This window comes from Parasteatoda tepidariorum, chromosome X2 (assembly GCF_043381705.1).
Source record: "Parasteatoda tepidariorum isolate YZ-2023 chromosome X2, CAS_Ptep_4.0, whole genome shotgun sequence".
NCBI classification, from domain to species: Eukaryota; Metazoa; Arthropoda; class Arachnida; order Araneae; family Theridiidae; genus Parasteatoda; species Parasteatoda tepidariorum.
The window spans coordinates 44,577,820-44,590,915 of NC_092215.1; the positions used below are offsets into that span (position 1 = coordinate 44,577,820).

The 13,096-nt window shown below is 30.8% G+C and overlaps 1 protein-coding gene across 15 annotated transcripts in view; it reads right to left on the bottom strand.

Annotated features, from left to right (window-relative positions):
- The window catches only part of LOC107443630 (dentin sialophosphoprotein), a 137,090-nt gene that overhangs the window by 65,007 nt on the left and 58,987 nt on the right, over positions 1-13,096 (bottom strand). For all 15 annotated transcript variants that reach the window (XM_071188400.1, XM_071188404.1, XM_071188405.1 and 12 more), the window contains 2 exons: positions 7,127-7,195; positions 1,279-1,341 (listed from right to left, as the gene is read on the bottom strand). In XM_071188400.1, the coding sequence (XP_071044501.1) occupies positions 1,279-1,341; positions 7,127-7,195 (132 nt within the window). The remainder of the gene's footprint in view (positions 1-1,278; positions 1,342-7,126; positions 7,196-13,096) is intronic.

The window sequence follows — 13,096 nt, forward strand, 5'->3', positions numbered from 1 at the left end:
AGAAAACCCACTTTTGGTGGCCGACTTCCTCCGGGTCATGAATTCCATGGACATTGTTTAGCCCTGCTAATTTGGGGGATTAGGAAGAAGAAGAAGTGTTCTTTTAATTTTTTTTTACTTCATTAATATGAGGAATTGATACTAACATGGGTGCCACTCAAAAAAGATTTCAAAACTGAACTTATTTTTTGACCAAAAAACAGAATTTAACATGATTACCAGAAAGTTTGGAAATTTATAGCTCTTTCATTTGAAAATGATTTGAATATATTAAATTAATAATTAGATTATTTTTCAATTTTTTTTCATCTTATTAATTTATTTCTTAATAGTAATCAAGATAAAAATAATAGCTAAATCTATACATTTCTTTACTCCAATCACTGAATAATAAACCTGAAACTCTTGCTGCATTTTTACAAAATAGGTTCAAACATTGTCTATTTTTTATTACATATTTTAAATTTACATATTATTTAAAGTTGAAATATTCAAAAAAAAATTTTAGGAGTTTTTTTTCTTTTCAATATAGAATAAGATCATAAAAAAAGGTTGTTGGAAAATGGAATTTAAAGAAAAATCATATTAAAGTAAAATGTATTCTCTTTAAACTTCTAAAGCTGACTCCTCACTGTTTGCAATAGATAAATGATTATCACTATTCACTGAGCTTACATTGCAGAAAAAATGGACTGGATTGGATAATTAACACTAATTAATCAGCATATTTGAGGTGACCCTTGAAACCATTATGAGTGACACTTAAATGAATGAAAATCTAATCATTAGAAAGAAAGTTATTCCGGGTGATATCTTTTTATTTTGTGCACTGTACATTTTGATGTACCTTATAAAATCATCCACAGACAAATTTTATCAGTTTAACACTAGTACTGATAAAAATTGATCAGATGTGTATAAGAATTTTTTTGCTTCACAACTGGTTCTACTCTCAAAATTTTCTAAGGCTGTGTTTGGATACCACTCCTTACTGTTAACATTATAAAAAGATATTTAGTACATGCTTTATGGAATGCATATAGATAATACTCAACTGTAGTCTCATTATTATTAGAAAAAAACATTCAACATGAAAACCCTTGAATAACATGTAACCTCTATTTAGGCTAAAAGACAGAATTAGGTTAACATGCATTTAGGCTAAATTGAATAATAATAAATTGAAACAAATATCCCTTAAACTAAAACTCATGAGTAAATCTAGATTGCATAATTAATTTTAAAAAGAAAAAGGTTATAAATTAAAAAGTTATGCACCTTTGATTCTTCATCCACACAATGAAAGTCGCACACTTTGCTTTGCATTATAGAAAAATCAACCTGAAATTAAAATTAAAAAATAAAATTCGTATGAATTATCATTTAATCAATAAATTATTTATATTTATATACAGAAAAATAAACAGACCACCCTAAATAGCTTTTGATCCAATAATTGGATCTTCGTGTTCCAGCACTCAATTTTAATGGGTCGAGGGGGTGATTTCAAATATACAATGAACTAGTTAGTGCAGATGATATTTGAAGTTTCAAAACCAGACACAAAATGTACTTTATCTGAATAAACATACATTTTTTATGATAGATTCATATTTTTGACTTTCAGAATATAGGAGGTAACCTCAATCTAGGAAATAAGGTCCTAAGAGTTAGATCAGGAAAGAGTACCAAAGTTTGAACCCTTTATTTTGCTCTATCAAGAAATTGTTAAGAGAATTGAAACATTTTTGAACACAATTGTAAAATTTATTTATCCAAAGATAATTCCATGCAAAAAATAACTTCAGTTAATATTCATAATTTTTATTACTTTTCTTATTTATTGTCGAAAACCTTTTGAATTGTAAGGTATGCAATTTTTTACGTCATTTTCAAAAGTGTTAATTTTACATGACAAAATACAAAATTTGAGCAAAATTTGTGAATAGTTCTTGAGAACTCGAATTTTAAAAAAGTTGTATATTTAAAATTCAATTTCTCAGGAACTATTAGAAATTTTTTTTTTAAATTTCACACTTTCTCATACAAAATTACATTCTATAAAACTATGTAAAAATTAGTATTCGTTACAATTCAAAAGTTTTTTTTTACTATCATTAAATAAAAAATAATAAATATTTACTAAAAGTTATTTTATGCATGGGAAGTATCTCTGGATAAAAAAATGTTACTATTGTGTGCAAAATTTTTTCGATTCGCTTAATAATTTCCTCAGATATGGCAAAATAAACAAAAAGTAAAATTAATATTAAGATATTAATAATATGGACCACCCTCATAAGCAAACTATTTGGACCATATTTCCCAGATTGCGGTTACTCCACCTTCTCTATTTTGTGGGTCATGAATCCAAATCTGTTTATTCAGAGAAAATTCGTTTTTATGTATAATTTCGTAATCTAGAAAATTTTTTGCACTAATTAACTAGCATATTTAAAGCAACTTTTTTCGAACTATTAAATGTGAATTCTAGAACAAGAATATCGTATTATAAGATCAAAAGTTATTCAGGGTGGTCCGTTTATTTTCCTGCACATTGTACACTCAGATCTTTCTCATTTTTTAAACAATAGCATACACCATATTTTCAATACATATTATGAATTGTTTTGATGCAGTAAATTTATGATAAACAAATAAATAATGATAAACAATTACGATAAACAATTAAACAAATAAATAGCAAATGCTTACCTTTCCTAGATTTTTTTCCTCTTTATAACTCAAAATAATAAGCTCTTTTACTAATGTTTTTCGCGAATCTTCTGCGGTTTCCCCCCACACATTATCATTCCTCTCACTTCACAAATTAAAATGTGCTTCTCATCAGATGTTTGCCTGCCATGGGCCTAAAAATTTATTCTGATACCATTTTGCTTCATAAAGAAGCCAGAGCTGATGATAGTATTTTTTTTTCTTACATTAGTAACTCTATTTATTAAGAACATTTTTATACAGCTTAACAAATTATTTAATGCTATCTCTAAGAATTTGGTTATTTTACTTTATCATACCAGAACCTTAAAAGTATTGTTTACAAAACATTTGAAATATTTATCTACTCTTTTGCAAATTTCTTATAAAAAGTAAAAATACCCTTAAAGTTGTTTAAGGGTATTGGTAAGGATAAGGTAAGTTTCCTTAAGTTGAGTACCATGTCAGCAATGCTCTCCCTAAGCGTTTTTAGAAGAGTGGCTCTTCTTGCCTGTCCTTTGATCCCTATAAATGCACCCTCCTTTCCCTTTTTGTAGAAATAAGAAGCCATCCCTTAAAAAACACTGCCTTTATATTTTATTTATTTTTAGAAAAAGGTTCTTTTCTTAACCACCTCTTTTAACTCTTTTAAAAAAAATACTGTCTTCTTATTTTACTTCTATACAAAATATTAAAATTTATTTAACCTATTATAATGTTTTATTTTGAAATGGTCTTATTTTCCTAAATAAATATAAATATGCAGTTTTACATCTCAATAAATTATCTTAAATCTTTTCTGTTAGACTGACACCAACACAAAAGAATAATAGCACCTATGATCGAGATCTGCTTGTTGAATATTCATCTATTTAGCATTTCCAATATTTGTTAAAGGGTCAAGAATTTACATTATTCATTGATCACACGCCACTGGTGTATGCATTTTGACAAAATTTAGAGAGAGCATCACCATGACAACAAAGGCATTTGGAGTATATTTGCCAATTCACTCTATCAATTTAACACATAACAGGAAAAGAAGAACATTGTCCTGTTATGTCTGACGCACAATCAAAACTGGAATAAATAAGAATTTTATTGAAATTGATTTTGAATCTTTAGCTAAAGCTCAAAAAGTTAATGATGAGTTAAAAGAACTAATGAGATCTCCAAACTCTTCATTAAAATTTGAGCTAATTCCAATTTTTGGCTTTAAATATTCATGATGTAATACTTCCACAAAAATTGCAAGGCCATTTATTCCAATCAACTTCTGAAAAGAAGTGTTTCAAAGTATGCACAATCTCTCACATCCTAGAATTAAAGTGACTGTTCAATTAGTTACATCAAAATTCATTTGACAATCAATTTGTCATTTGTGATTGGACCAAAAGTTGTTTGAAATGTCAGAAATCTAGCATTTCTAAACATGTTTATACTATGTTACAAGAATATCCTATCGTTAGCCAACAGTTTCAAGAAATTGATCTAGATCTGATGGTCCCTTGCCATCTTCAAAAGGATTTTGATATTGCCTTACGCTAATTGATCGCTAAGCACGATAGGCAAAAGTCATTCCTTGACCTAATATTCAAGCAGAAAGTTTCTGGTGCTCTATTGAAGAATTTGATCATTCTCTACAGTATTCCAATAGTAATCACAACTGATGAGGGTACTCAATCTGAGTCTCAATTGTTCAAAGAACTTTCAAATTTTTTGGATTTAAAAGAAATAGAACTACAACATATCATCCACAAGCTAATGGCTGTGTAAAACGTTCGCATCGTACTTTGAAAGCAAGCATAATGTGCCATAAAAATCCCAGCTGGATAAAGACACTTCCGATTATTCTGCTTGATCTATTTAGTTAACACACAACCTTGCGAGATGATTGTCAAGCCATCCCAGGAGAATTCTTATAAGGGGAAAATATTAAACTACCATGTGATTTTTTGGAAAAATCAAATATTGAGGCACAATAAGAATTTATGAAGAATTTAAAAAGCATCCTAGAAAAATTAAAGCCTGTTCTATTTTATCATCACTCAAAGCAGAAACCATTTATATTCAAGCATTTACCATACCATGGACCATATAAAGTTTTAATGAGAACTGACAAAATTTTCAAGGTTGAAATGAAGCAAAAAAAAATTTACATATTTATAGATTTGACAAAACCCTATTTATTGGATATTTCTACAGAATCTGGAATGAATTTAGAAACACCTGTACTGGTTCAAAAGAATTTCGGTCCTGTTTCATCGTCAACAATTTCTAAAACTGCAACAGAGCAAGGCATTGGAGACAAAAGAGTGAAGCTTATCAGCCCATTTCAAGTGACAAGATCTAGATGCACAATCCATATTCCAACTCGTTACACATGAAGTTCTTCATCGTTCAACTCACTAAGGGGGGGGGGGTACTGTGCTGCATATTGAAAGAAAACTGTATATTGAAAGAAAAATGCAACTTTACTTACAATCCTGATGTTTGATATTTAAGAAATAATGAATGTAGATAATTCTTAACAATAATGTATTTATAGCTGGAATCAATTATGTTTGTAATTATATATTTATCAGTAAATAACTGTAGATATTAAATGTTATAATGTCGTCAATTTGCTATGCATTCATTCGTCCAAAATTGCACACTGTAGGAAGACTAAGTACCTTCCCATACAACCTACCCGCCCTCACCTCATTAGTTCATTTTAAAGATTTCAAAGCAGTTAACAAGTATATATTACAATATTCAATATAACATATATTCCATATACCAACCTCGAAAATCCGGACTGCTGGGGGGTTTGGAAGGTCCGGATTTCCGAAATTTCCGGATTTTAGATACCTTACTTGAATTGATAGAATTATCGAAGTTTCGAATTCGCCAGGCCGATTTCGCGATTAATCACGCGTGTGTAGACCTCCGACGTCAATTTTAACATAAATATACTCTTTAAATAATAAATAAAAGACATTAAAAATCAAACTTTCGTCATTTTTCCCTGTAATCGATCGTTTAGATAACATAATATTAGCAATTAAAACTAAAAATATAGGCTTAAAACGCGAGCTGAATTTCAACTTATCGTTGAAACAGATGCTTCTAGACTAGACTGTAACAGCTGATACTAATCCTTTTTTTGTTGGGGGATGAAAGAACTTGTCCCCGCCTCCTAAGCTTCAAGGTTAAGAAAGAACCAGTTTTACTTCTTCACAAGGAGGAAAAACAAAGTGGTAGAAGAATTCCTCCTCCTGAGGGGATTCCCCTTTAGGAGGAGGGTATTCCCCTTTATATTCTTTGTTAACTATACAGAGCTGATAAGATTGACTGGAATTTCCTTATCAGCTATGAGCTTTCATTCACTCCCCACCCCTACCTCTTCATCTACTGCTTCATTGTTGGAGGAGGGGATTCCCCTTTATATTCTTTGTTATCTATACAGAGCTGTAAAGAATGACAGGAATTTCCCTATCAGCTATGAGCTTTCATTCACTCCCCACCCCTACCTTTTCATCTACTGCTTCATTGTTGGAGAAGAGTTGTGGGATTCCCCTTCAGGAGGAGGGGATTTCCCTTTATATTCTTTGTTATCTATACAGAGCTGATAAGAATGACTGGAATTTCCTTATCAGCTATGAGCTTTCATTCACTCCCCACCTCTACCTCTTCATCTACTTCTTTATTGTTGGAGAAGAGTTGTGGGATTCCCCTTCAGGAGGAGGGGATTCCCCTTTGTATTCTGTGTTATATATACAGAGCTGATAAGAATGACTGGAATTTCCATATCAGTTATGAGCTTTCATTCACTCCCCACTCCTACCTCTTCATCTACTGCTTCATTGTTGGAGAAGAGCTGTGGTTTTGCACTATTGCATTAAAATTTTTATTTTAAGCTATTTTTGTTAAACTTTTTCTTTTGAAAATTTTTTCTGACGAACTGGACGTATGAGTCCGGATTTTAGAGATTTCTGGATTTTCGAGGTCGTACTAATAACTTTTAGTCAGTCATTTATTTTAAAGCATGCAAATAAAAGCAAATAATAAGAATATTTTAAAACAAGAGATAATACTCAATTTTTTATTTTTAACCTACACAAAAGAGTTACAAAACATTGGCTAATTAAAATATATAATGGAACTTTGCTTGTATAGTTTTTTTTTAATTTGAAATCGAAAGTTTACTGAAACATATATTCTACACTTTGGTCTAATCCTAACACATCTCAGGACAGTTATGACCCCTACTTTCCCCAACAAGTCTCCCGATATCAGATGTCAAAATATATGCTCACAGATTAGGTATGAAGTTAGCTGCGAAAAATTAGGATTAAATATTCTGATGGGAAAAAACAAAATTATTTTTCAAACTAGACAGTTTGAAAAGAAATTACTAAATCCTTACTTCTTCAATTGAAAATACATCAGCTTTATCAAATGTATTGAAGTCATCCTCACCAACAGCATATTTTTTCTAAAATGGAATTAAAAATAACAGGGATTAAAATATAAAAAAGATAAGTTTAAAGTAAGTTTTATAAAGCTTAATGCATAATAAAACATAACATTTTGCCTAAATCAGACTCAAGAAGTATTCAAAAAATTGCAAATCAATAATCACAGCTGGTTAATATTTGAACATTTTAAGGAATGTTTTTCTTAGTGGTAGTGAACTAACAATTACAATCAGAACATTTTTAAATTTCAGTAGCACTTGAAATTGGAAACAAATGAATTTAACTCTTTGAGATATATACATATATATATATATATATATATATACAGTGGAGCATCGTTTATACGACGCCGAAGGGACCACCGAAAAACGTCGTATAAACGGTAACGTCGTATAATCGATTTTTACTTCTAAAACTGAAACTAGCTTTGTTTTCAGTTAATTTTAATGTTTAACGTGTTGATTTACATAAATTTCTAAATTAGACAAAGCAAAACAAACAAATAACCAAAGAAAAATTGCAAATAACCAAAGAAAAATAACATTGGTCGATGAATAGCAATGTTTCGTTTTTGCCTCCTCATAACATTGTCTAGTTTTTTCAGTCATCTAGTAAAAATTACGTTCGTTATCCAAGCATTCTTGTTGGCACCCTTTTCTGTATCATTCATGTTGGCAAATTCCACCCTTTTTTAAAATACACAAGAAGAAATAAAAAATTAAATAAACGTGAACAAAATCTAAAAACCGACGTATAACCGATTCTGTGCGTCGTATAAACGATATATGTTTACATTAAAATGAATAGGAATGATTTGGGAACACACTAAAACGTCGTATAAATGTAAACGTCGTATAAGTGATCGTCATATAGACGATGCTCCACTGTATATATATATATATATATATATATATGAGATAAAACTGCGAAAAATACTGGGAAAGAAATAAACAAGGAAAAATAACCATTAATTGTAAAGTCAAAAACTACCAAAAATAATACATTTATTTTGAAAGTTAATGCTTATTACAATTCCAATCATTTTAGAAATACTTTGTCATAATGGCAATGATGAGAAAAACTTACCAAAACTTCTCATAAAATATAAAGTATCTACATTTTGCAGATATACAGCACAATCATATAAAAGATTAACAGATAGCATATACAGTGTAACGTCCCATATCCGGACGTCCCTTTTCCGGAAGGGTCCCGGACACTTTTTAACAATCAAAATAAACAAACATTTCTTCATCTTCCCCTCTCCTTACCAAGGTTATTACATTGAATGGTTCNAAGTCTTTTGACAGGTTTTTCTCCTTCTCAGCTTCTAGAGATCTATGCATTGAACCCATAAATCAACAGAAAAAAAGAACGGAAGATCTACTAAGACCATGAGGCTCCTCCTCTGGAATGCAGGAAAGGGGGGGGATTTGTTTTCAAAAGAGCACAACTGAGTCCCCTCCCTCCCCCTTCTTTCCTATGCAGCTGGCTAGTAAAAGAGGCATTTCCTGGAACCTTTTTATTTGAGCGTCAGGGGAAGAAGAAATACTGTGAAAAAGGGTAAACACAGCAAATGTTAAAGTGGAGGGGGAATCCCCTTTAGTCACACAAGAAAAAATAAAGAGAACCCAATCACCATGCCATGCCTTTATGCTTGATTGATAGCCAATGATGGGAGAGAAAATAAGAATTTGTCACTACCCCGCCCTCAACTTGAATGACAAGTAAGGAGGAAATGAATTTTTCTTCTCCACCTACTCACCTTAATGAATGATGGGAATTTCCCCTTCTTGCTTGAATCGTTCTAGTTCAAATGGCGGAGAGAGCAATTAATATTTTCATAACTGTGAATTTTTTTCGTTTTCTATATTTATTTTTAAAATAGCAATAATTATTTTTTTTCTAATATTTTGTTTATGATTGATTAGATATCATTCTTATACTAAAACATTATTTCCCGAAAAATAATGTTTATTTGTTTTCTGCTTCTTAGATTCAGATCATTTTAAGCTTTGTTTACCTTGGAGGTCAATTATACGGAAAAATCAAATATACGCCTTCGGAAAGTCCCGCCGATTCCGGATACGCGACTTTCCACTGTATTTAAAAATAATTTCAGTTTGAAATATTAAATCTCCCTTCTACATATTTCCTTCCTATATATCGTTTATTATAACGTTTTTCTTTTAATTACATCATGGTAGACTTCAGAATACTACTTGACAGGCTAGGTGCATCTCCAGGGAACGATTAAGACAAATTCAGGCCCAAGGCCCACCAAATATTCCAGGCCCCTTACAAAATATTTTGAAATAAAATTACTGAAGAGCAGTCCTAACAATAAAAAAGAATCTATTGAAAGATTCAAGAAGAACATTCTAAGAAATTTTGATAGCAGACAATTGAAGACTATTTTTCTAAAATAAAGTTTACGCATCTTTGAATTAAAGCAAAATATAAAACAATGTTATGTCAAAATAAAAATAGTTTGAAGACCGCAAACAATTGAAATCAATGATTTTAGCTATAAGTCATTGATTAGCTGAAATATTTTTCATTGTAAGCTTCAATTATTTTTTATTTAGTACTTAAACCAACACAAAACTAGCCCACTTACATTAAACGACTTAACGAGTAGTTCAGCATGTATTCTAAAATATTACGGTTATTTATTCGAATTTTTAATAAAAAATACATTTTAATACTGTAAAAATTACCAAAAGATCCAAAATTTTATCTCCTCCAAAAAAAATTCACAAACACATTTAAATAATAACTTATTTAGATATAACACGTTTTAAAAAATTAATATTCAATGAAAAAGTTATATTCAAAATATTGATAAATTTAAAACTCTCAATGGATTCTATTGAAACTCTCGAACAAAAAATTTAATCAAGTACTCGATGAGAGCAGCTTCATTGGAAACAGGTGGCTATACTTTATCTGCAGAGAAATATCTTGATAAAGAATTGCTCATATTTTTTTGTAGGCTTCATCATTTAAAGCCTTTTTCTTTATTTCTGTGCAACCAGATTGAAAACTAGGTTTCATCATTCCAAAACAATCAAGAAAATTAAAATTTTAATACTACAGAAGTGTGAAAATCAATTTAAAACATCAACATCTAAGATTGTAGCTCTCCGTCTACAGCTTTACATACTTGTTAGGAATAAGCTTATAACTCTTGTTGGCACTCATCATTTATAAGAGACTTAGCGAATGTGCATTCTCGTTGCATTTGTTCAAGCTGTTTGCATAAAAATTGCACCAATTAAAATTCAGCTGTAAAATTTGCATTTTTTGAAATGCATCTTTTAAGAAAAACTGTTTCTTTCAGTATTTAAAAGAAACAGTAATATTGAGAGGTTTTTTTCCTAATTTTGAGGTCCCTCAGAAATTGTGGGCCCTAGGCCTAGGGCTATTGGGCCTAGACGATAATAATCAGGCCCAGTGCATCTCACACGTCAAATGCCAAAAGTCACAATGAATTCATGTAATAATTGTTTATATAAATCTGGAATATAAATTACAAACTCATTGCTACTGATGAGGTAGTACAGCCAAACTATATTTATAAATATTTTTTGGTGAAATTTTAATGCTATAAAAAAATTTTTTTGGCTGCACTAGGGAATGGCTTTACTTTTATACTACAACTTAACACAAGAACGGCAGGATTTAGAATATACCTAGAACCAAGGAGTGGGTATCAATTACATTTATACCCACTCCATTAATATCATATATAATCCATTAATATCATATTAACATCATATATGTATATAATATCTTGTATAAATAAACAGAAATAGCTTTTTTTTTTAGAAAATCATATAAATGAAAAAGTTATTCCAATTAAGTAAATTAACCTTTTTTTTGTTTAAAATATAGCTCCTACTTTTTAATTATAAAGGGGGGAAATGGAATATCTTATTTAAATAAATTTAGATGTAATTTCTACTAAAGAAATATTAAAAGAAATACCCCTTATTTACTAGTTTCACAGATTTTTTTAATCCAATTTATCATATGCACTCTGCACAAAATAGTAAGCTTTGTACTTTAACCACAAAGGGGTGCTTCATAATTTGAACAAACATTTTGAATTTCATCTTCACATTTTGAACTGTGGCATCAAACTCATTTACACTTAGCTTGGGGGTATCAGCTTGTGGGTATTATTGTTTTCAATAGTTCACATGTGTTACCTTTTTCTGTCAGAAAAGAATAAACTTTTTTCGCAATTCTTCAATTAAGCCTTGGCCTACTAATAGATTTTCCAATTACAGCTTCGTATAAAATCCAAGCATTGGTAGCCGCATAATCCAAAATGTTATTTAAAAAAACTATGTGAAAAAGCTTTGACAGTATATTTCCTTCTCATCTGGTCAATCACGTCTACACATCATTTTGTTGAGATATAGAAAGCAATTGCAGAACTAGACGTTCAGAAAGAAAAACTTTGAATGGACATAGTGATTTTTTTTTAACCAAGAACATGCAGGAATAAAAAGAAAGAGAAGCATTGAATTTACATCGTGATATTTTACAAGACATGGGAATCCCATTATCAAACACCGAACATCTGCAGTCATCCAGAATTAGTTTCTTCATTAATTCCTCGTTAGTTTTTTCACATTAATTGCTAGTGGAAAGTAGTTTTTCTCTTCTCAGCATTTAGCAGATCTTCATTTGTTACTTTTGCGTATTGCGGTCAATTTTCTTCTGTGTCATACGCCCATGAAGGACCCTCCTCTCATTTGAGGTGAATGAATTGTTCAGTTGTACATCCTATGAAAGAAAAGTCCGCTGTATTCAATTTACCAGAAATATATCTCCCCTGATTGACATCTGTAAGAACATGCATTTCTTTGACTCGATTCCACACAAAAGTTCCCCATGGAGAATCTCTTTTTATCCGGTTGAGTGCAGTCAATGAATTAGTCCAATATAAGACTTTCAAATATTCCAGTTTAATATCTTCAATTATACTTGTTCCCATCTAGATCCAATACAACATGCCAACAGTTCAAGACGTGCAATTGTTACGTTTTTCAGGTGCTGTATTTTTTTAAACCAATTTAAAAATCTTCTAGAAAAATCTTTGGAGAAAATATTATCCCATTTTTATCCAAGGTTTCAAGTTTCTGTAAGCATAAACTTTGGAAGGATGATCACTGAAGAAGAGATGCCAAGTGGGTCAAATATACTTTGTGCTAAGAGAGTGATAGAATGTCATTGACTTTTCTAAGAATCTGATCCTCCACCAATGGGTAATTAAAACTGCAAGATAGAGTATCATCCTGTATATTGCAATTCAGGCCTATGGGAGGCACAATTTGGCTCTCAGAACCATTCAGGAATTTTAGATTAGCCAATCTCGTAAATTGAACTTACCAGAGGACATCAACATTTTTGATATAATAATAAATTTATTAGTTTCATCAATGTTCTTCTAAGTACAGACAAAAGTATCTAAATAGAATGAGTTAAATTTGTGCAGTATCTAAGAGAACATCAGGAGAGTTTTCAGCGTGGTGGTCCAAAGTGCTGCCAAAAGAAAGGTTTTGCACCTGATTCAAAATACCACTTTATGATGCCTGTAAATCTTCATTATGTTTTCATGGGTTTTCCATAGAAACCTCAGGTAATTCCTAGCCTTTTCTCTGATTTCAATCTTGATAAATGATTTCTCAATCTCTAATGTCACTCTAATTGTAAATATTCTAAAACGATTCAGTAAAGGGACAAGCTCAGTCAAATTAGGACCTGCTTCAAGACATGCATTCAGTGATGACTTACTCTTCAAATGTGCTAAAGTATCAACTACAAGCCTAACTTTAGTGGCTGTGCTATTATCCTTAAACAGCGGTCAGTGATGGAGATAGCGAACGCTTAAATCTTTCTCATCT